At 36.2% G+C, this 24,627-nt stretch overlaps 3 protein-coding genes across 3 annotated transcripts; all 3 read left to right on the forward strand.

The window, feature by feature from the left end:
• The first annotated feature begins 4,736 nt into the window (after positions 1 to 4,736).
• On the forward strand, positions 4,737 to 6,299 carry LOC143609915 (caffeoyl-CoA O-methyltransferase 1). The gene is made up of 5 exons (XM_077084535.1): positions 4,737 to 4,920; positions 5,018 to 5,097; positions 5,397 to 5,541; positions 5,644 to 5,775; positions 5,856 to 6,299. Exons 1-5 carry the CDS (start codon positions 4,813 to 4,815, stop codon positions 6,147 to 6,149), a joined length of 759 nt encoding a protein of 252 aa, XP_076940650.1. The 5' UTR covers positions 4,737 to 4,812; the 3' UTR covers positions 6,150 to 6,299.
• Positions 6,300 to 9,876: 3,577 nt separating this feature from the next.
• LOC143609913 (small ribosomal subunit protein uS9-like) lies at positions 9,877 to 10,486 on the forward strand. Its single transcript, XM_077084534.1, has one exon. The coding sequence runs from the start codon at positions 9,930 to 9,932 to the stop codon at positions 10,365 to 10,367; it is 438 nt and encodes a 145-aa protein (XP_076940649.1). The 5' UTR covers positions 9,877 to 9,929; the 3' UTR covers positions 10,368 to 10,486.
• A 7,703-nt stretch (positions 10,487 to 18,189) lies between these two features.
• On the forward strand, positions 18,190 to 21,895 carry LOC143609920 (wax ester synthase/diacylglycerol acyltransferase 11-like). The gene is made up of 6 exons (XM_077084538.1): positions 18,190 to 19,118; positions 19,871 to 19,943; positions 20,028 to 20,095; positions 20,408 to 20,617; positions 21,062 to 21,199; positions 21,493 to 21,895. The coding sequence occupies exons 1-6, from the start codon at positions 18,393 to 18,395 to the stop codon at positions 21,646 to 21,648; spliced, it is 1,371 nt and encodes a 456-aa protein (XP_076940653.1). The 5' UTR covers positions 18,190 to 18,392; the 3' UTR covers positions 21,649 to 21,895.
• The last annotated feature ends 2,732 nt before the right edge of the window (positions 21,896 to 24,627 follow it).

Below are 24,627 nucleotides of genomic sequence, written 5' to 3' on the forward strand. Positions count from 1 at the left end.
CGGGATCAGTTTTTGAATAAATTAACCGTTCGACGCGCGGTTATCAATAGGTTAGTTCGGTTTCCTCTATCATGATTTGTGCGGCTAAGACCGGCACTTTCATTTAGTGGGATGACCGAACTTTACCTATGACTGACCTGCGTGAAGGTTTGCCGTTTTTTGTGTTTATGCGGGTTTTGCCGCCTTCCACACGCAACGACTTCTTTCCCCACTTATGTATGCGGTGAAGACCGGCATATCAGTGTGGAAAGTTCATAAGTATAAATGTAAGACCATCAGCGTCAATGTGATAAGGAGAATCATTTCCATTAGAAGTGGCTTTGGGCATTTTCTTTTACAAGTTTGGAATTGATCTACATGCAGACTGTGTAATTGAGCTCCCTTCCATGTTCTTGGGAGTGTCATCGAGCCTTTTGAGCCGATATGCACTTGATTCGGCAATCTCGTTGTTTACGCAGTATGTAGTCTCCGACATTGAAGCTGCAGTTTTAATCGTGTTTTCCCCAACTGGGGTTCTACACGCATCAGCCTGCTCAGCGTTCGTTACGCCACGAGGTGCACGAGCGTCCCATCTCTGACAAATGCTTCGACGATGTCCTTCAAGTCTGTGCATTCTTCAGTGTTGTGGCCTTTTGTCCTGTGAAAGTCACAGTATTTGCTCCAATCAGCATTGTGACGATGTCGGATTATTGGAGCCTTTGGCCATGGGAGCTTCTCAGTGACGAATATCTCGGTGACGCTTTTGGTGAGTGGCGTCCATCTGGAGTTCTGGTTCGACTGTACGTTATCCCTTCCGCCTAACCGATGTTGCAAGCCGGATGAGGTGTCAAAGTTTACCCTTGACAGCCAAATGCCTAGCTTCCGCTTTTTGTTTAGTCGGGCGGTAAGGACGTTGTCTTCTCTTGTTTTCTGGGTGTAGAGGTTTGTGCTCTGGGGGAGATCTCTACCCAGTTGCTTCTCCGATTCCGCAAAGCGTTTAGCTGCTGTCATGATGGCATCCCATGTGGACGGCATGCCATCTTTACCCGTTAAGGTGCGGATGAGCTCTGGGTCTTTCGCGCCCTGGATGAAAGCAGCGCGAACAAGATCTTCGCTAATAGTGCCCAGACTTAGCTTCTTTGAATTGAAGCGCGTGATGAAGTCTAGTAAAGACTCATCTTCCTCTCGGATGCAGTTGAGGATTGTCCATTGCTCTTCGGTATACTTTCTTTGTTGGCTGAAGTGTTGGCTGAACTTCTGCTGGAAGTCTGCCCAATCGTAGATGTGGTGGACCGGTAGACGATCGAACCACGCTCTAGCTGCCCCAACAAGCGTCATTTGGAACATGTAACACCACGTAGGTTCCGTCCAACTACTGACGGTTGCCCCCGCTATGAATCTGTTCAAATGATCGTCTGGATCAGATATACCATCGTAAGTGCCGATGTTGGACATCTGTTTGGCACTTTTCGGGGCAATTGCTTCCGCAATGTCCCTTGCAAATTTGGACTTCCGCATTTGCAGCAGTTGGTCTAAATGTTTTGGAGAAGTCACGTGGGTTTCCACCCGCGTTTTTTGGTTTGAAGGTTTCTCCAAAATGCCTTCTCGGTTGGGAGTCCGTTTCCTTACGCTTCCCTTTCGCCCTATGACGAGGGTTTGCGTCACTATCGGATTCCTCCGAATCATCGTCCAAGTACTCTCCGAATTCATCAGCCTGTTGGAGTGAACGTAAGCGTTCATCCAACTCAGCTTGGAATTCTTTTTGACGTGCTTCCGCCCACGCTTTAACTTCATCGAGTGTTTGGCGGGGGAGCCTCGTTCGTTGTCTCTCTAACTGGGTATCGGTGAATCCCAGTGAAAGATTAATTACTGCACTCGCCCCAGCTCGGGTAACTGGGGTAGTGTTCGTAAAATTTACTGCACTTGCCACGGCTTGGGTAACCGGGGTAGTGTTCGTAAAAACTGTGTAGTCGCCAGTATTCCCCCCAGTAGCTGGGGTTGTGGTTACCGGGGTTTCTTGGTCACTCGTTGGTTTTGGGACCGGAGTAACTTTAACCATCTTTCCAGAAGTTTTGAGAAAACTGAAAAAGAATTAAGTTCTAGCTTTTATGCACGGATGGCGCCAATGAAGAAACACTAATCGACCCCGGCAGATTACGGATAATCTGGGGGTTAAATAGATGTTTCCCACGAGGGGTTAGATCCGGCGAAGATGGTTCTTCTGATAACCTGCAAAACAGACACCGTGAGCTCGTCACTGAGAAGGGGGGGTACCTCCTTGTGACCACCCTCCGGCGTGAGAATCAGACTAGATTGCTCTTGAATATAAGTGTATATTAAGAGAATGACTAGAGCAGATATCAGGTAATATATCAAGATATGAGATATGAGATAAGATGATACCATTCCAAGGTGTTGGAGTATTTATAGCCGAAGGTAGGTTTCCAAGCAGGTACAGCCGGCTGAATAGTGTTCCTATTCTGCCAACTGTGGGCTACGCACATGCCATGCTGGTGGTTGGTGGATAGGCAGCGGCTGATAGTAACCAGGCCGGCTGTGTACTATTCCTGTTCCACCAACTGCAGGCAATGCACGTCCTCCGACAGGTTGGTGAGTAGGCAGCGGCTAATAGTGACATACAGTACAAGAGCGTGCTGCTCGTCATACTGTTGTCAGTGAGTTGTCGTATCCTTGGTCAGATCTTTTGTCCATACCTCGTCAGGTACAGTACAAAAGATCTTCCAGTATCGTACGGACTGGCTCATTTGTGCGGGAGTGTTCCCGGCTTTGTGCGGGAGTGTTCCCGGCTTTGCTCACTCCTTCTTCAGGTGACATTACTGAATTATTTAAGAGTTAAGTGCCTTGTGCGTGTAGCCTTGCTGCGCGGGTAGCCTTCCCTGATGGCTTGTATCCGCAGCTGCGGGAACAGGCGGGGTACTTCACCATTGGAAGGCTTTTCCTGCGGGAACAGCTTGCGTACTGCGCGTAAGGACGTCACGTCTCTGAGCATGGTGGGTCCTGCGGATCCAGTTGGTTTCTGCGCAGACGTCCCTCTTCAAGGTGAGTTCTGCGAGTTTAGCCTTTGCGCAGACGTCCCTGTTGAAGGTGAGTCTTGCGGGTTCAACTACGCAGGCTTCCCTCTTTGAGGTGAGTCTTGCGGGTCCAACTGGGCTCTGCTGGGACCTACCTCTTCAACCACCATAGTTGACAAAGCCCAATTTGCTAAAAGCCACAATATACAATACCCGCGATCATGAATTCCAGCATCATTAATTATTACTATGTTACGTATCTTAAGTAACAGGAAAACTCAATAATTGAGATGTTTCATTTTATAGTAGAACCATGAAAGTTTTTTTAATCACTTAGATTAAAATATAACAGAAAAGTTGGTAATGTTGATCCAACTTTTGGTGCGTGATTGGTACTCACCAACTACTATCTTAATCAAGTTGAATTTTGTTTAAAGAAAAACATAATATTTAATTATTTTGTGGTTCATGATATGGTTTACCAACTACTCATTGACCTGTTTCCACCATATTGTCACATTTTGTGTAGGCTTGAGCAGTTGTGCCCTCCATTTATTTGTTTGGGCAGCTACTAAAGTCAAATCCCCACAGCCTTCCTTTTCGATTTATTATTCATTTCTATTCTACGTCATATATTATTTCATTACGTCATAAAAGGGGACACATATAAATAGTACAGACATGTAATAATTAGAAATTAAATAAATAAAATTTTGATGTTTAAATGGATAACTATCATTAATGGTCGAGATACTGTATAATAATGTTTTAACATACGATAGGTACGCAAGACGTTAAAAGACAAAAAAAACAAAGACAAAAGTACTAAAATGCTCAACAAAACACTAAAACGCTCAGCCAAAACGCTTTTTACATGAGAGCTATTGATATTTTACTATTACACCACTTTTTACAAAATTCTTCAATGCTTCCTGGACCGTCACGTGTCGCAAAACGCTCAAGGTGAAGTGTTTTGACTACGCATGGTTTAAATTGTGTTGAAAATTTTACTAATGTGATGAGTAACCTATCACTAGAATATCCCTAGAGATACGACCAAGCAAAACGAAAAGGGTTAATTTGCATTAATTTGGTTTTCTTTCGAGATTATGACGAATTTATAATTATGCATGAATGATGTTGTATGGTTATATTTTGAAGCTATGTTGATTTAGTGAATATCTTAGCACAATATGTTTAAAAACCATGTGTTAAGTATTTGTTTTTGAATTTGTATGTTTAGATCATACTGTTTATTTTATCTTGATTAATGATGTATCACCATTTCATGTTGTCTTCATCATCTACGGATCAGTAATGTGGAATGTATTAATTTATAACATTCAAAAATAATTTTGTGAAGCGTGAAGCAATGAACTTGTGAAATGTGAACCATATCTATATTCCCACGCAAGATACTTTTTCTTTGTTAAAACTTGTAGAGTTTAATGTGTATATTTGTTTGCCAAATTTAGAAATTACTTTATTCAAAATACTAAAATCTGCTTTAAAAAATCCAATGTTCCATAACAGAACACGTGTTCACAAAATTAATAAAAACAAAAACTGAGAAACAACTAAAAATATTCCAACAATAACGAACTGACAGGGTACCACTAAGTGGGGTCTAAGTACCGAAACTCACCAACCCCCGACCAGGTTCATGTTCCTAATCATCATTTGAACCGGATTTCACATCCATATATACCCCTCTTTGTTGCCTAGGAAACTCAAGCAATTAGTTGCTATACACTTTGTTTCACAACTCAAACCGGAGAGAAAACAAGGAACAATTATAGTTATGGCGACCAACGTTGAGACGAAAACCGAGTCAGGTAATGGAGAGCAAGTGAGCCGGCACCAAGAGGTTGGTCACAAGAGTCTTTTGCAGAGTGATGCTCTATATCAGGTATGTAACGTTTTTATTGATTCGGACGCGTTTATATCATGATTTTATGGTTATTACAAAGAAACGGGCGGTTTAAGTTGTTGCATATGTTTTGTAGTATATTCTTGAAACAAGTGTGTATCCAAGGGAGCCTGAACCCATGAAGGAGCTTAGAGAGGCCACTGCGAAACATCCATGGTAAGTCTCGTCAGTTCTTCATCGTCGATCGAACTCAAACTTGTGCACATGATCACTTTAATAAGGATAAACACAAACTATAACAAATTATAATTAGATTTAACAAAATTCTTTATTTACTGAATACATAAAAAAGAAAGAAATTTTTATATTTTATATTGAATTCGAGTGTATTGAATATGATATTCGGGTTATTCAGGTTATTTGAATGGAGTTACTCTCTTTATGTTCCTATATACTATTACTATTAGAATTTGTCATGTATCTCTATATATTTATTATATGTTGAATGTATTCAGGAATATTATGACAACCTCTGCCGATGAAGGACAATTTATAAACATGCTATTGAAATTAGTGAATGCTAAAAACACCATGGAGATTGGTGTTTTCACAGGCTACTCTCTTCTGGCCACCGCTCTTGCTCTTCCTGATGATGGCAAGGTAAAATAACCGCGTGTTTTATATAGATATAGGTCCTTTATTAACGATAACTAGAATCGAAAATTTGTTCGTATAATTTGACTTTTAAGTTTATTATGATAGATTTTAGCGATGGATATAAATAGAGAAAACTATGAAGTGGGACTTCCCATCATAGAGAAAGCCGGAGTTGCCCACAAAATTGACTTCAAGGAAGGCCCTGCCTTACCGGTTCTCGATGAAATGATAGCCGATGTAAGTTAAAAGTTACTAATTTTGTTGTATTTAGACGTTTTTTTATTTGATATTGATATGATACATCTATTGATATTTAGGGAAAATATCACGGGACATTTGATTTTATTTTTGTGGATGCTGATAAGGATAACTATATTAACTACCACAAACGATTGATCGATCTAGTCAAGATAGGTGGGTTGATTGGTTATGATAACACCCTATGGAATGGCTCAGTCGTGGCACCAGCAGATGCACCATTGAGAAAGTATGTCCGATATTACAGAGATTTCGTGTTAGAGCTCAACAAAGCTTTAGCCGCGGATCCAAGGATCGAAATATGCATGCTTCCTGTTGGTGATGGAATTACCTTATGTCGTCGGATCAACTGATAATTGCCACCAAACTTAGTGGAATGTTTTATTGTGGGTTGGGCCCAGTATAAAGAAGTGCAAATGTTATTGTTTTTCTATTGTTCAATTTCTTACCAACTATGTCTTCAATCAAATATTTTATAAAATGAATTACTATGTGGTCCCATATGTTATTAACTTATTATGTTTTCATTGACGATTTCAATTGTGCATCATTTGCTATAAACATATGACATTTGATTTTTCAATTTGTGGATGTTGATAATGACAACTACGCTAAATACTACCAAAGAGTTATTGATCTAGTCAAGGTGGGTGGGTTAATTTATGATAACGTCCAATAAAATAGTCGTCTTGGCACCATTAGACGCACCAATTGGAAAGTATGCATGATGTCAAAGAGATTTAGTGCTCGAGCTTAATAAAGCTTTAACAACATATCCAATGATCAAAATATGTATGATTCCTATTGGTGATAGAATTATCCTATTTCGTCAAATCATGTTATCTTATAATTGCCCACCAAACATGATGGAATGTTTATTGTGGGTTGGACCAGTATAGAGAAATCCAAGTGCTAATTTATGAAATTAGTCATCAATTTCTTACGTATTATGTTGATACTTCTAGTTGGTTCCGTTTTCTATAAACAAAACTTGTATCATCCAACCATATAAAAACTAGAGTTACCTAGTTAAGTCCAATTTTCGTTCACGTGGGTTGATGTAAATAGTCACTTTCATTCAAAGGTTTAGATCTTTCTTGTGACACAGTGTCATTTGCATTATAATTTTGTCATTTATGTCCACTTAATTAACACCATCAATACTTATAAGTTAACTTATTGAAAATTGATTTAATTTCCTTGCTAACAAATACAAAGCTAATAAAATTTATTGGACCCACTTGTAAATATTAAATATATATATATATATATATATATATATATATATATATATATTATTGATAACAATAAATACACTAAAGTTATAATAATAAAAACATATAGACCCACGGGTCACCCCTTTCTCATCCCTTAACACAAACCCTAGCGCTATGTTTTTCGGTTTAATAAACAAAAGAAAAGAATGAAAAGAGAATTAACGAGAGAAAAGAAGAAAAACGGAAAGAAAAGATTTAATTAACTACCATGATTTGAGTCCAAAGGAAGTGAGAAAAAAAGTAAATATTTTGTGTGTTAAAGTTTTTTTTTTCCTTCAAAATTTCTTCAATTTGGAAGGAATCGAAATGAATGAAATAATTATAAATTTTCCTTCAATTTATTTTTCTGACATCCTTTCAAATCATTTTTTCTCTCGTTAAATATGTCTTGGGAACTTGAAGAATGAAGACATTTCCCTTTTCCGGCAAGCCATCGTCTTGAAATTCATGCAAACAAACCTAAATTTTCACCTTGGAGCCACAAACTTCGATTACACCTTTCCAATTTACGGAAACATATTTTCTGACAACAACAAAGTTTAAATTTAAAAATTTGTCTTATTTTTTTATTTCCATCTCTATCTGTATCTCTAACGCTATGTTCCCGAGTTCATTTATTGATGGAAAAGAAATGAAATGATGGAAAGAAAAAATTGTTGTGTTCTAGAGGTTTTTTTAAAGAAATAAAAGAAATGAAATTGAAGAAAATTGTGTTTCTGAGTTTTATTAAATGAAAAAAATAAAACATATTTAAAGAAAATAAGGAAAAATAAAGAATAAGTTAGATGGAAATGTTTTTTTTCCGGTTTGAAAAAAATGGAAAGAAATATAGGAAAGAGAAAAGGGGAAAGAAACTAAAATAAAAATTTACATTTCTTTTCCGTTCTTTTATATAATTGAACTCTGGAACAAAGCCGTAAATATTAGAGATTTTGTTTTAATGATCTTCTAAAGATGTAGACCCACTATTTACCATCTCCATAATTTGAATAATATTTTGTATATTGAACATTTCGGTTTGTACATGAAGATTTGGATTTATGCCTCAAACACGGAAGAAAGGGAAATAATTAAATAAAAGAAAATATAAAGATAGATATAGAGAATAAATGAGAGAGATTAAACAAATTTAGGGATTAAATGGTATTTGGCCTATTGGTATCATGGTTTGTATCATGGTTTGGATAAGATATTGTCTTTCCAAATGATGATTGACCAAAATCCCATTGCTATTAGTAAATAAAATAATCGTTTAAAATAAAAAAACAAAAGTTGGAATATATTTAAAGAAAACTGAGTTTTTAGATATACAAATTTCACCGTAAATGCTCTAAATTTGTTAACATAAATTGACTCGTTATCGGAGGCGGATCCAAAATACACCAATTTTTACATGACAACATAGTACACAGGCCAACCGGCCCACTAGAATACGCCCATTTTTATCTTGACAAAGAATTGACAGCCTCCCTATTACAAGTTTTTCACCTTATTTTAGATCTGGTCTTATTGGTGAAGGATGATTGATTACATAGTGGAGACAGTGGAGAAGAAAATAATTCAAGCAATATTTTCGTAACCATTTGGAGGTGTAGAAAAGGCAAGATTATATATCATAAAAATAAATAAACAAAAGACGACTCTGCTAGGGATCGAACCCAGAATCTCTGGTTTCAGAGACCAGCGCCTTATTCATTGGGCCACAGAATCTTTGGTTTTAACTGGCCACAGAGTACTTTGTAGTAAATAATTTAGAGGCAGTAAATGATAACAAATTAAGGGGTAAATGATAGTTTTGTTGCCATATAAATTTTGAAGTAAATTAAATTCTAGAGAATATGGTTTGGAACAAATTACGGATTAATCCATTGGTATTGGTTTTTAGTTGTTCGACTCTTGTTACTAGTAGAGGTAGGGATTTCATGTTTCTTCATTACTGTTTGCTTTACAAAATAGTGTCAAACTAGTCTATTCATTTCATTGTCATTTTTGTCATTTCGGATTTAAAGAAGATTTTAACAAAATGGTACCGATACCGAAACAAACATATTTATACATGTACCAAGTTTTTAAGAAAACTAGAATTAATGGGTTGCATGTGTTTGTAACTATGCACGCATCTCCTTGCTTCATAATTTGTTCAAAATGAAACGACTAATACGCTACTTAAAACAAAAGTAAGACCAAATTAACAACAATAAACCAATGTTTTTTTTTTTAACTTGCATCGTCCACATAAACTTAACCCAAAAAATCGTCACACAAGGATTAATCCCTACAGGCAATCTTGCAAAAATCTCAATTAGGCACCGATGATCCCCGATTAATCGCTAACCCCAACCCCACTAATTAATTTTGGGTTAGTTGCCAATAAATCGTTCAATGGTCAAATCCGGCCAAAAATCGTGATTAATCGAACTTAGTCAGCGTATTCTGGCGAGGTTCCGGCCAAAATCGGTAGTTTCCTATGAGATTCCGGCCAATTTCGGCCCAAAATGTATACGCATATATATAAAACTAAAAATTACATATAAAAATGTGTGTGTGTGTATATATAAAACTTAAAATTATACATTTAAGTTCGATATAATTAACCCCAATTAATCGTTAGTTCCCACCCACCGTCTGACTAACAACTTACTAACAATTTTTACAACACTGTCTACATATACCAAAAGAGTTTTAGTTTAACCAAATAACATTTGTAATTAACATGGGAAATGGGCTGGGCCTGTAGTTCAAATCTACTTATTCAAACTGGGCTTTACACAACAAGCGGGTATGAAGGTATAAAACCAACATTAAGCTCTATTAGCCTAAGCCGTAATACAACCTAGGGTTTCAGTTTCAGAGAAAATGGCGGCAGCTGCTCCAAACTCCGTTCAATGCTTCGGACGGAAGAAAACCGCCGTCGCCGTCACGCACTGCAAAGCCGGGCGCGGGCTCATCAAGATCAACGGCGTTCCAATTGAGCTCGTACAGCCGGAGATCCTTCGTTACAAGGTGTTCGAGCCGATTCTTCTCCTCGGCCGTCACAAGTTTGCCGGCGTTGATATGAGGATTCGAGTGAAAGGTGGAGGTCACACTTCTCAGGTGTATGCGATCCGTCAGAGTATCTCGAAGGCGTTGGTTGCTTACTACCAGAAGTTTGTGGATGAAGAGCAGAAGAAGGAGATTAAGGATGTGCTTGTGAGGTATGATAGGACTTTGCTTGTGGCTGATCCGAGAAGGTGTGAGCCCAAGAAGTTTGGTGGGCGTGGTGCTCGTGCCAGGTTCCAGAAGTCGTATCGTTGAGTGTTATGGTACGGAGTATGTTTTGCTTTTAAAGGCTTTTGTGTCTTGTTTGGATTATTGATGAAGGTAGTTTAATTGTTTTGTCTTGGATTGCTGATTATGATATGAAAACAGTTTCAGTTTTGTTATGAATGATTTAATTTTAGTTGCACCTCATAACTTAGATATATTCATGTTAGTGTTTACAGTAGTAAAAATTTTGTTAAGATGGGACAAGTTAGGAAGAGAAATAGAATTGTAAATATGTTTAACGCGCGACTCCTTCATAGAGCAAGTGAGGGGAATTGTGTTGTTGTGGAAGAGAGAGATGTTACGATGATGCTGTGAAGATAGGGGAAGTGAAGAACTTTTTTTACGGGCAGGGTCGAAGGTGAGGAATGCTACAGAGATGGGAGAGATGGACTGCATTTTGTGGGGTTTTCCGATGAGGAAAGAGGCTAGAAGATCTAAGATAACATAAATTGCAAATTGTTTATTTATATTTGCGACATCACTAGAGTTTTATTGAGACAAATTTTTGGCTCATCGTGCTCAATGTTAAGAGAGAATCACGTTAGTTGTGGTTTGTAGGGGTCCTAGAGCGGCGGTGTGTATCATGGCAGAGGTTGGGCAGCCGTTGGTAGGTACTGTAATGGGTGGGGTTGAGAGGGATTGCGGAACAAGATGAAGTCTCTTGAGGAATAGGGTTAAATGTTGTTAAGTGACTACCTTAATCTCATTTGCATCTCACATGTTAAATTTTACCAAAATAGATAACAAGGTTGGGAAAATTACAACCTTTGTTAGCTAATGGATTTGCTTCGAACATAAAGAACTTAAATTGCAATTCACTTTATAAAGAGTGAGAAAATAAAAAAGAGTTGACTGCTGGCGACGTGTGGTAAAAGTTTTTACGAACAATCAAACTATAGCTGATTAGCTGGTGACATTTGATATTTGATATTGATGATGCTTGGGTTTGGATCATATGGGATCCAACTCATTGGGCCTCGTCCAATGTTCCTCTAATATAAATGTCTCTCAACTTTGTCTTGAAGGAGATACATTTCAAGACCCAAAATACTTTCTTTTCATAACCAACATTATATTTGATAACTTGTCATTTGGCAATCATAAATTTGAGAACTATTGTTTTGTGAGCTTGATTCTTTAAAGCATTACTAGATCAATACTTCCATTAGGTCTTATCGATAATTACACATGTTTAGTCGTTAATTCACCAGCTTCTTCATATGGTTCGAACTAACGAAATTCTAATTCTTGGCTTTTTACGTAATAACAATATAAGTGAACACTTTAGCTATGCTTGTAACCAACAATGACAAGATAAATGGTTAAAGCCATGAAAGTAAACAATTATATATATGACCTATTTTAGATGTAATTAGTTCTTCTAGCTTTATGTGATACCAATTATATAATAATTCTTTGTATAATCAATTACTTCTGATAAATATTGACATCCTAAATAGTGGATAAAAATGTAATGTTAACATCACTAATTAAGCAGGGTGTGACTGAGGCTATTTTCAATTTTTGGATCATTGACATGATCATCTTTATTTCACCTTTAGATGAGAAAACCCTCTGGCAAGGTCAAGGTAAATTACTTTTGTTAAACTATTATAGCATGTTATATTACTTTTGTGTGTTTCTGGTATGTCCAACCCTATGAATATGAACATATCTTTCCCCCCTACTTTCACTATTTGGATACGATTTTGGTATGTCGGTAGGAAGCTTTTTCGACTCATGTCACATGTTTGGCATTAGGGTTTACCGTAGTTGTGTTGGGTTCGACTTGAATCGCCACAACCATTTAGTTAAATTGGAGATGTTGGATTCTCTTTACACCGCCCACTCCGAGGCTGCCAAAATCTGTTGCTGCTACGTACCTTTTTCTCCCACGCTATCCATCTAATTTTCGTACATGTACTTTTGAACCATCAATGGGAAGGTGAATTCCCCTAACGATCTCCAAAACCATCGTTTTTTTTTCCACCACAGCTACTTCCATTGCGATAAGCGTAAGTTTAGCAAATAGTAAATGTAACACTCTTGTGAAAATGTGAGACTAGCCTACTTGGTAGAGACATTTGCCTCAAAAAGAGGAGGTTCAAACATGGGCAAAGATGTAATTTGAATTTATTGCTATAATAGAGTAAGAGTAATGCTTAATGTCAAAACTAAAAAAAGTGAAAATAACACATTGTAATTCATGAAATTAAATAAGTAAATTTATCATTTAGCATACCAAAATTAACTTGCTGCACTTAAACTTTAAAGTTGTTGTACTTGAGTACTACACCTTGTTATCTTAAAGTTATACTGTGACGAGTAAATTCGACATTAAAATAAGTACAAGAAAACTAATGTGGAAAACTTGTGTAGTACGACCATAAGACACTTGTCCTATGAAACATTTTAGTGTTTTACCTTTATAATCCCACCATCAATTCTACACCAAACCAGAGCAAGAGCAAGTACTCAATATTAAGTTGTCACTCAACAATCTATGTAAGTTGTTATATGTAAGTGTCAATTTTTAAATATTTGACTTACGATTCTCTCTAAAAACTAATATATGTTTACGTTGTTACATGTCATCTTATCCGTGCGAAAGTATGTCGTTTTCTCCGCTCTGAAGTATGTGACCACATTGATCACCCGCATTGTTACATATTGTCATATAAGGGAAGACATGGCTAATGGTAGCATATGCTTGTTGGGTTAAGATTAGAGAATTTAAAAAAAAAAAAAACAAGTTTGTTGCACTATTTTTTTAAATTAGACTTTTGACATTTAGCTTACCACTATCTAAACATTTCTTATTAGACTAATCAGCTTGCGTCACGAGAGACAAGCGGGCTAAGGAGGCTATGCTTTAGCAAACTTCTTTTGGCATTGAAAATCATAGAGTTAGGTGGGTCCTAGTTTCCGACCAACTAGAAGTTGACATACGACACAAATAAGCTAATTTTAGTCTACAAATCAAGTTTTAAGCCGTCTATGCAACACATAATAATATTAATCTGTAGGCCAAAAATATATAGACATGGCATATACGGTTAATAATCAAGTTAGACGGTTTCTTCGTGAACGTACCATCACTCATTATTAGTCGGTCAAGAGTACTCTTCGATATAATAAGGGGACTACATCATTCGGGATCCATTTAACTTGGCCCCACATAAACTCTCTTCTTGGATACCCGTATACTCATTGCGCTTGATCCGTTAAAACTAGACGTTATACTTTTGGCTCTTCTGTCTTTCTTGGTGTCAATCTTATTTCTTGGAGTGCCAGAAAACAACCTATTGTCTCGATATTACGTTGTGAATATAATTGTTTTGTTATGTCAAACACGGCCACAAAAATGATGCGGGTCAATCATCTCCCTTAGAACTTCATTCATTACCACTTAATCATTTGACTCTTCTATGTGATAGCAAGAGCCTTAATTGTGACTCAGAACCACGTTTCACATAAATGAGCTAAACACATCGACTTGTACTCACCTATTAAGGCCGAACACTCTTAACTCACAATCGGTCGCCTAGGGTTCGCTTATTGACTTTTGCAACCTTGGGTAAATGAGGTTGAGAAGGTCCAAATCACTATCGAAGACCAAGTGGTTCCGCATACAACAAAGCTTAAGTATTTAGGATCGTTTATCCAGAGCAATGGAGAGATAGAAGTGACGTGGCTCATCGCGTACAGGTAGGATGATGTAGATAGGGAGCAGCTACAAGAGTTTTGTGCGACAGGAGGTTTCCAACTAAACTAAAGAAAAAATATTACAGGGTTGTTGTTAGACCAACGATATTGTACGAAACAGAGTGTTGGGTCATCAAGAAGGCACAAGCACGTTAGTTGGAGTAGGGATGGCAAAAAAGCCCGAGCCCGACGGGTATACCCGAAACCCGAAAGAAATGGGACGGGTGTACCCGAAACCCGATGATTATGGGCCGGGTATGGGATTAGATGATACCTGACCCGATTACCCGAAAACACAACCCGTTTACCCGCACTATGTACTCGAATTGTATACCCAAAAAATTCTTTGTATTTCATAGGTTGTAAAGCACATATATAAATATATATATATATATATATATATAAGTTATAATGATATTATTTATTTATTGTCACACTTTTATATATGGAGTGCGTTATATTTAAATTTGTAATAATTTTTGTATGAATAAAAGGTATAAAATAAATATAACGATTAAAAAATGTACTTAAAAGCCCCATCGGGTATACCCGATACCCGCGGGTATTCCCGAAACCCGACGGGTATCGGGCCGGGTATGGGACACAGTTTTACAAACGGGTATGGGCATGGGATTACCAATACCCGGCCCGAACCCGGCTCGTTGCCATCCCTAAGCTGGAGGCAATGCTGTAAAATAGGTTTTCAAGGTCGAGTACTCACCGAGTACTCGCTACAAGGTATGTCGCTGAGGCGAATTTCTTTAATTTCGCCTAGTTGCTAAGAACTGATTAAAGGTGGTCAACCTCAGTCAGAATCGTATCTAGTCGAGTAGTCCGTGAACTTAAACCGATTTTAGTTTAAAAAATAAAGCACAACTCGTATTTTTAATATTAAAGAATAAATATCATTTTTTTACTAAATGACTAACAATTTTTATAATAATTTATTATTTAAAAATGTATTTCTCTTATTTATATTGATTTTTACTTATTTTATTATAATTATTAGTAGATTTATTATATTTGACATATATATAATATCCAAAAATTAATTTTCTTTATATTTACCATGTCCGGGTACTCTCGAGTATTCCCCGAGTACTCGAGTACACCCAATTCCCCAGTCAGCCGCCTAAGGTCCGCCTAGCGACTTTACAACCTTGCCTGGAGGTAGCATAGATTAGAACGCTGAGGTGGATGAGTGGGAACACAAAGTTTGACCGAATAAGAAATTACTTGTTTCGGGAAAGATTAGGGGAACCTAGTGTTTAATATAACATAAGAGAGAGGAGATTGAGGTGATTTGTACACGTGAAGAGAAGACAAACAACGGATCCTGTTAAAATCAATAGAAAACTTTACTATAAAGGGGATGAAGGGTAGAGACAGATCCAATTTGTGTTAGGACGAGTTGATTATGCATGATTTGATAGACCTACACGTCTTTCAAGGTATCGTTGATTATAGGAGTTCTTGGAGACGAGTGATTAATTTTAAGAATTTTTAGGTGGATGATATAGTTTTAATTAGTTAGAAATATGACTATGGCCTTAAAGTTTTACCAACTTAGTATTTTATTATTATTATTATTATTATTATCTATATTTATTCATTATTTTATTTCTTTTAATTTATTTCGTTAATACTAAATATTACACTATTTTAATATATTTTTATATTATTTGTTTACTTTTATGTTATTTGTTATGAGTCGGAATTCTTGCCGGAATCATTTTTTTTATGTTCAAAGATACAGTGGCGAAAGTTGGACTCGAGAGTCGGGGGGGGGGGGGTCGAACTCAAAATGTATTAAAATATCATAAACGAGGGGGACGACTCAAATTTTGGACGAAAACGGGTAAATTTAAACTACGTATAAAACTTTCGGGCGAAAAAAACGGATACATTTACACTACTGCGGAAAAAAATAGGGAGTTTTCGGGCAAAACGAGTAAGTTTACACTACGTATTAAATTTTCGGGCGAAAAATGGATAAACTTACACTACTACGAAAAAAATAGGGAGGTCGGGCTCAAATTTTCGGGCGAAAACGAGTAAGTTTACACTACGTATTAAATTTTCGGGCAAAAAACAGATACATTTACACTACTGCGAAAAAAATAGGGAGGTCGGGCTCAAATTTTTGGGCGAAAACGAGTAAGTTTACACTATATATTAAATTTTCGGACGAAAAACGGACACATTTACACTAATGCGTTAAAAAACAGGGGGTGCCGGGGCCACCCCTGACCCTAATGAAACTTCGCCATTGCAAAGATAGATATAAGGTTTGCTTACATTTTACGCTATCTCTCAGCTCTCTAAATTCTACTAGTAGTTTTTGATATTTGTGAGATTTAACAAGTATGATTGTTGTTATAAGTTATAGATAAAACAGAAGTAGAGTTTTATATAACTGTAACGTATAACTACAATCCGTACTTCCGTAGTGTTGAATATATAATTCAGTTTGTGAAATCACGTCAGCGGGACAATCTTATTTACTTTGGGAAGCAGAAGCAGACGCACTTGAACAACCAATGATATACCCGGGCCGCGGTCACCCACAAAATATATGATTTCTTATTTGGTAGCTGTAAAAATAGATTTTTTTAATAATATATTTAATAATATTCAGGACATGAAACTTGTGTAAGCTTGGATGTTAAGAAAACATAATTTATTTCAATTTATTAGTTATTACACATATTTTGAGTAGTAAAAAATGTATTATTTGACCCAATGCATATACAAGGTTTAAATGTATGAGCTCTTTGTATATATATATATATTTTTCTTTTTTTCTTATAAATATCAAATAGTTTCCTTTTGGGGGTCTTGGGTTTGAATCTCGCCTTATGTGCACGTCCTGAAATATGCGCAACGTACAACACAGAAAGTGAGATTCGAACCAGGTAATGGGGCATGACAAATGTTATGACATTATGGGAGAGACACCCCTGCTGTTGTCATAAACATCTTTGAAAAATCAAAATTTCAATTAGCGTAATAATACTTATGCTATTTGTTCTTCAAGTTCTAGTGTAATTAAAAACGACTCCCTCTAGTTGGATGATATTTATTCATGAATGTGTTTTTATACGGGATGTTAAAAATAAGATAGTGGGGCTCAGATCACCTATATATAAACGAAGTGGACATGTAACAAAAGCACCCAACAGTATAACTTTTCACCAATAGAATATTTTCCATTTTTGTGCAGTTAAAACTTAAAAGCCTTTCATAAGGACGTAACTTAGATACTATTTGAAATTTACTACACTACCTTTTTCAACTTAAGGATTAAAATGAGGGCCTTTTTTTATCGAAAGGAAACCCAATATCTTTATATCTTCTACAATTCTATGCAACGTGATGATTTTTTCCTAAAAAATGCTCCATTTTTTGATTTTTAAATACACCAAGAAGCCGGTATAATGATAGCATAGAGAGCTTTCTTCTTCTTGTTATATACAGGGTTAAAGTTGCAGACTTTAAATTATAATATTTTGATAATTGGTCAGTTTTTAACATATACTGGTCTCGAACCTGATAGCAACAATGTTTTAATAACCTTACATGTTATCAAATTGACCGCTTCACAGCCTATTTGTGAGATCCGTTTCAAAAATTGGATGAACTAATGAAGTGGGAACTATATTTTTGCACTTCTTATTTTTTTTTCTTGACAAGTGTACGCTAAGTAAGTATATTTCACATTTATGATTTATGATGATACGGAATTGTGAAATAGATATATAGTTTCATACCAACATACATATAAGATATAAGGGGCTATTCTACTAAAAGACTACATTTGCATCTGACAAATATAGAATGTCTTTGGTTTCATTAAAAAGATATCTTTTAATAGTTGACCCTTCTAATGAGTAAGTTTTATAAATATATTGAATGATTACTACTTCTTATATAGTGAAGTCTTTTAATGATTTAACATCAATTGCCAAACAGATTCTTTCACATACTTTATTTTAGGTTATTTTTTCAAAAATTATACATGTTTGTAAGTTAATTAATTTGTCAAACTGATGAGACAGGTTTCCACTTTCTATGATTATTCCCTTTCTTCTTTAGCAAAAAAGAAGAAACATATATTTAAAGTTAAACCTAAAGGGGACCTTAACATACATATTCTGAACTCACAGGATCTGACTGCAATGAATTGAATCCAAAAGGGTTGGTGGTTGCAATTATTAAACGTGTGTCCATCTTCAAAAACACCAATAAATTCCCTACAACGTTAATTAAAAATCTGAAACACAACAGACTGAAACACACTATACTAAAATGATCTATGAGTTAGAAGAGCCATTAACTCCGGCAGGCCGGTTGTTTATCCAGCCGGAGACAAACATATCCGTCATTGTCTGCTTGGGCACTCATGAACCTCTCCGAATCGATGACATAAAATCGGTTATCGCCAATTCAATGCTAGCTAAGCACCCGCGGTTATCTAGCATTTTGGTGGTTGATAAAGATGGTCATGAGTACTGGAGAAAGACGGAGATCAACATTGACCGGCATATAATCTTTCATAACGATCCGATTGAAGGAGCAAAAGATGATGAAGATGCAGCCAATATACTTATGGCTGATCTGGCTGTGTCGGTTCCATATGAAACCGACAAGCCTATGTGGGAAGTCCATCTGTTGACTTCCCACAAATGTGCCGTCATCAGAGCGCATCATGCACTTGGTGACGGCATATCTTTGTTGTCGTTCTTCTTGGCAATGTGTCGGAAAGCCGACGATCCTGAAAAAATGCCAACCATGAATCCAGTTGTTGTTCCTAGAAGCAAGGAAGCTGTTGGAGGGATATTGTGGAGGTTGTTGAAGTTGGTATGGTTCACTTTGGTGTTTGTGGTGGATTTTGTAGCTAGGGTTTTGTGGGTTCGGGATGAGATGACGGTGGTGAGTGGCGGAGCCGGGGTGGAGCTTTGGCCGAGGAAATTGGTGACGGCAAGATTTTTGATCGATGATATGAAGATTGTCAAGAAATACATCCCTAATACAGTAAGTTTTGCATATTGTACGTGTTTGGATTTTTTAACTAGTCTTAAATACTAAAGTCCCATAGCAGTATTAAGGAGTTGAATAAGATTATTTTCTCTTTTAAAGGTCTCGTGGCCATATAAAATTATGGTAATTTATGAGTTAATAAGTAGTGTGTGAGCTGTCATAAGTAAGCTAGTTTTAAATTATTTGATAAGCAAATGGAAAGATTAAATTAAATGGAATTGCAATAAGATACTTCAACTAAGTAACTAAACATTGTAGGATTCGAACTATTCACTGTTAGGTCATGAGAATACACAGCATGCCCTATGGAGAAACTAAATTAATATTATTTATTAAGAGTTTATTTTCGTGTATTAAATAAGAGTGTACTATTGTTTTTATCTACGCTTATCAAGAGACATGATGAAGTACAACTTTTAAGTATGACATTAAAAATGAAGAAAATGAGTAGCTTTTATGACTTATGACATGTTAATGTTATATAGGAAAAAAAAATCGGTTGGTAAAATAAAAACTATAGATAACTTTTTATAGCATTGGCATATTAAAATTAACATATATTGTCAAATCTATTGTTTAGTTTAAGAAAAGCAACAATATTTAATGGGTACGTAGCTCCATTAAATATCACATGTTTGATTTTTCTTTTGTACTATTATATGATTAAATTCTTGTAAGAGAAAAACATTTTGCTTAAAATCAAAGTTCATAATCTTTTGTATTGTTTTATAAACATTGTCATGCAGACGATAAACGATGTTCTTTTCGGCGTAATATCATATGGGTTATCAAAATATATAGACAAACGATCTTCAAAGTGTAAGGATCTTCAACTCTTTTTTTTGTTTTGTTTTAATCGTCTAAATGACATGTTAACTAATAGTTTTAAACCGTCTCTGTTAGCTTTACGAGAAGGTTTGCGAATGACTGGAGTAGCAATGGTCAATCTACGACCTCAGCAAGGATACCAGGTCAACTCAGTTTTGTCACATATTTCTCCTTTTGATACCATATATGAATATAATTATATAAACATATTAAACCGTCCAATCCAATTTTATAAACGGAGGACTCCCGTTTATATGGGTGACCAAATACATAGCGTTATGCATTAAATGAGTTCGAGTCAAAACAAATCTTTCTAGGGCCGATGTGTTAAAAGGCATTGGCAGTATAACCGTGTGAGAAAGCCTCAACAAGACAACAACCACATTTGATCAGTTTACATATAGATAAGTCATAAGTAAATTATGATCACTAGACTCAACTACTTTTTGTTTCAGGATCTGGAAGAGTTGATGAGAAATCCAACTACAGGATGGGGAAACAAATTTGGTATGTTGGTGTTACCCACATACTACCACAAAAGTGTGTCGGATCCTTTGGAGTATTTGAGGAGGGCAAAGTCCATGATTGACCAAAAAAAGTCTTCTTTAGAGAGCTTTTTTTCCTACAAATTTGGCTACTTGGTCATGTCCATCTTGGGTGCGAAGGTAACGTTAATAACACACCCGTACGCTCATTATGTAGCATAATTATTGTATATTAAGGGGCTGTTTGTTTACATATAAATGGAACCATTCAGATGTAAACATCTAATTCATTCAGACTTCAGACTGTTTGATTTAAAACAGAAAAACATTTTAATGGTTAAAATTAGATCTGAATTATTCAGACTTATTGTTGTTGCTGAATGGGACAAAGACTCATTCAGATCTGACTCATTCTGAATGAACCAAACAGCCCCTTAGACGTATTCAACCATTGTTAAATTATGAAATGTTAGTATATAGTTATTATTGTAAATTGTTAAATACAAGTTTCATAGAGTTAAAACAGGATTTTACTGATAGTAAAGGATATATTAATTGATCAAACCAAAACCAATTTGTTACATTTTCGTGTCGTTTTTTCTAACAAATTTACTTAATTTTCAGTATGCAAGTTTGCTAAATTACAGGATTCTATGCAACACGACGTTTACAATTTCAAACGTTGTTGGTCCAAAAGAGAAACTTACGTTTGCAGGTCATCCCCTGGACTACGTCAAAACAACCTCATCAAGTTTACCACATGTACGTGCTATCCTTAAAACTTTAAGCTACCAGTATTACAAAAGTGACTATAACTGAATAAACACCACCGACGCCTCTGTATTGTCGTTAATTACTGACGGATAGCAAAAATCCAAAATACTAATTAAAGTAAAATATCATAGGTAACCCGTCAGTAACTAACGGATTACCAACTACTACCATTTTCACATAGGGAATAACCTTATATAGACTATAGTTCTATTGTAATATATCCCCAAACCTGTGTGTGAACCTGCTAAATATTTGTTTACACTTTTTTATTTTTTATACAGGCGATTACAATGCACATGATAAGCTATGCAGGAACAGCCTACATGCAAATCCTAGTGGCCAAAGATCTTGTACATGACCCTGAAGTTTTAGCCAAATGTTTGGAAGACGCGTTGCTTGAGATGAAAGAAGCAGCGTTAAGATCAAAAGAAAGTTAGGATTTGATCAATGTAAGAGACAAATAAACCGGACAAATATAAAACTTCAAAGCAAAACAACTGGACCGGTTATAAAATTATTTATAGATTCGTTTATAATTCTTATGTTTATTTAAACATATGTGAACAGTTCGTCTAATTCGGTAGTGATTTGAGGAAGGCATTTTGTTTTGTTTTCTAAATGTTGACAAACTTGTTTTGTTGGAATCTTTACATGGATAACTATCTATTTAGTTTGTTGAGTTGTTTTATAGTTTTATATTTCATTCCAGGGTGATCATATAGTATTTTGCTAAGTAATTTTGGTAATTATGACTAGTGGAACTACTTTAAGCAATTAAACGCATGGAATCGGGTTTTTCAAATACCCGGATTTGGGTATGGAATCGGGTTTGGGTATGTCTGGGTATTGGAAAATCGAGTATTGGTAATAACCGTGTCGGGTCCGGGTCATGGTCCGGGTATTGTCTCTAAAAACCATACCCTATGCATCGAGTTTGGGTCGGGTATAGAACCGGGTATTCAAAAGCCGGGTATTTGAATACCCTATTTTCGGGTTTTTTGAGGCTTTTTTCCGGGTATAGATTGGATTTTTTAAACGTTTGCACTTTTTATGGGTATTTTTCTGGTATACATCGGGTATTTGAAATACCCGGTTTTGGGTATTGAACCAGTTCGGGTTTTCGGGTAATACCGGGTACAAATCGGGTCCGGTTAGGGTTCGGGTTCGGGTTTTAGTAGGGTAGGGTAGGGTACACCCAGGTATTAAAAAAACTGGTTTCGGGTTTTATTTCGGGTCCGGTTCCGAGTTCCGGTTTTTTGTGCAACTCTAATTAAATGGATGAAGTGATATTTGTTTATAACTAGTAGAGGCCGGCCACAGCCCACATGTTATGTTAGGTGCTGTTTGTTTTTCAGAGGTAAAATGTCAAAAGACTGCGAAACCACATCTGTCAACATCTGTAGCAGAAGAGGTGGACCAAAACTCTGTAGTCTGTAACAAGAAGATTGTTTGTTTTTTAACATCTGCAGACTGCTAAAATAAGCTGATAATAATAATTTCTCTTTTGTTAGCAAACTAGCAATGGCATGAGTGAAACATACATATTAATTGATCAACAACATTATTAAACAACTTCAATCTGAATCAAAAGAATAACAAATCAATACATAAACTATAAATCAATTAATAAGCATTCAATCTCCATCAGGTACTGTGTTCCGGTAAGTCAACGAATAAGAAGATGACGTTGACTTCTTCCAATTCAGCACTGGAAGAAACAATTATTATTATTATTATTATTATTATTATTATTATTATTATATGTTTCTATTTGGTCCTTACTGTATGAATACAGTCGGAATGCACCAGAGGAGGTAGAAAGCCGGCGGCAGGGTTGCAGCGGTGGGGCGGCGGCGCTGAAGCAGTGGAGCGACGGGGTTGCAGCGGTGGGGGAGTAGGGCGGCAGTGGAGCGACGGGGTTCGGTGGGGGAGTTGGGCGGCAGAGGAGGGGATTAGGGTTTGGGAGTTCTGATGGAATAAGAAGAATGATGGAAAGAAATTGGGTTAGAAGAGGTGAGAAGTAGCAATACCAACACTTCTGGGAGAAGAGGGCGCGCAGACGTTTTTTAATGAAACGTCTTCGAAAAAACAAACACACTGCAGAGCCCAACGTCTGCACGCCCTCTTCTCAATGCAAACAAAAGAGGTGGAGAAGTGTTTCTGAGAAAAAACAAACAGCACCTTAAATAGGCTTTATGCCCTCAAAAGCCTGACGGCTCTATTTCTAATGTAAATAAATAAATAAATAACCCAAAGTCCATATGATTTGGGCTTTTGTTTATGGTAAATCCATTCTCTACATTCATATTTGTAGCCCACTCCAAGTACATAGATAAATCTAGTCTCCAGAATCCAGATCATTTGGGAGGTCTTAAGGTGTACGCAATCTTTTTCTTTTAAAATAATAATAATAAACTAGTTCCGGTTTTTTCAACACATTGAAGTCAAAACCGGTTTTAGCTGAAACTGGTTTTCAGGTGGACTTACGTTGATCCTGAGTCTCATTTAAGAAAAAAAAGGAAAAGAAAAGAAACAAAATAAAAAAAGAGTTGTGTTCCTGAGCTTTTATTGGAAAGAAAGGAAAGGAAAATCACAGTATGTTGAATTCCAGATATTCATTTAAGAGGAGAAAAGAAAAGAAAACGTGAGAAAGAAAGGAAGAAAAAGAAAAGGTTTCCTTCCAAAATAGAAGGAAATTAGGAAGAAATGAAAGAAAAAGAGAAAGGTGAAATAAAAGAAAAGAAAGGAAAGGAAAATTTTCCATTCCAACTCGGCATAATCAATTCTAGTTCAAGGTTACAAACCGGTTCAAGTTCTGCAACAATTTCTGAGCGGTTGTCTCTTATATGAATTATTGGAATTGTTATATAAGAAAAGACTTTTTTTACCACTGTTTTGATCGAATAGGCAATGGATTGTAGATTCGTAGGTGTGATATGTGAAACCACATTGCTACTAACATGGTATCACTTTTTTTGTTTTGTTTTTAATTTTTTCACATTTCACTCTATCACGAGAGATGATACTAAGGTTAGCGGAATGGTTTACTCCTCTCATTCTTTATCATTCACTACATCAGTGCCACATCAGTGTTTTCTCCGTTACTCATCTTTATCATTCAACTCATGTTATACATCGTTATCCATCATATTTTACCATTCCGTTTGTTTATATTATTTAAAACCAAAAGTAATGAAAAAAAGAAAGAAAAAAGGGATTAGGAAATGACTAGTGATGAAGAGTGGGGAGGGGTGGTGTTTAGTGGTCTCATTTCTATTGTTCTTGTTCATGTACGTAGGACATCATTTCAATAATTTCCTTAACCACACCTCACAGTCTAAGGAACTATGTTAGCTACTTACAAATATAAGGAAAAACGGTATCCGATACTTTCAAATTGGTGTGATTTAGGATAT

Source organism: Bidens hawaiensis, unplaced genomic scaffold (assembly GCF_021521415.1).
Source record: "Bidens hawaiensis isolate Kalapana, Puna unplaced genomic scaffold, B.hawaiensis_p1.1 tig00020769_1, whole genome shotgun sequence".
NCBI classification, from domain to species: domain Eukaryota; kingdom Viridiplantae; phylum Streptophyta; class Magnoliopsida; order Asterales; family Asteraceae; genus Bidens; species Bidens hawaiensis.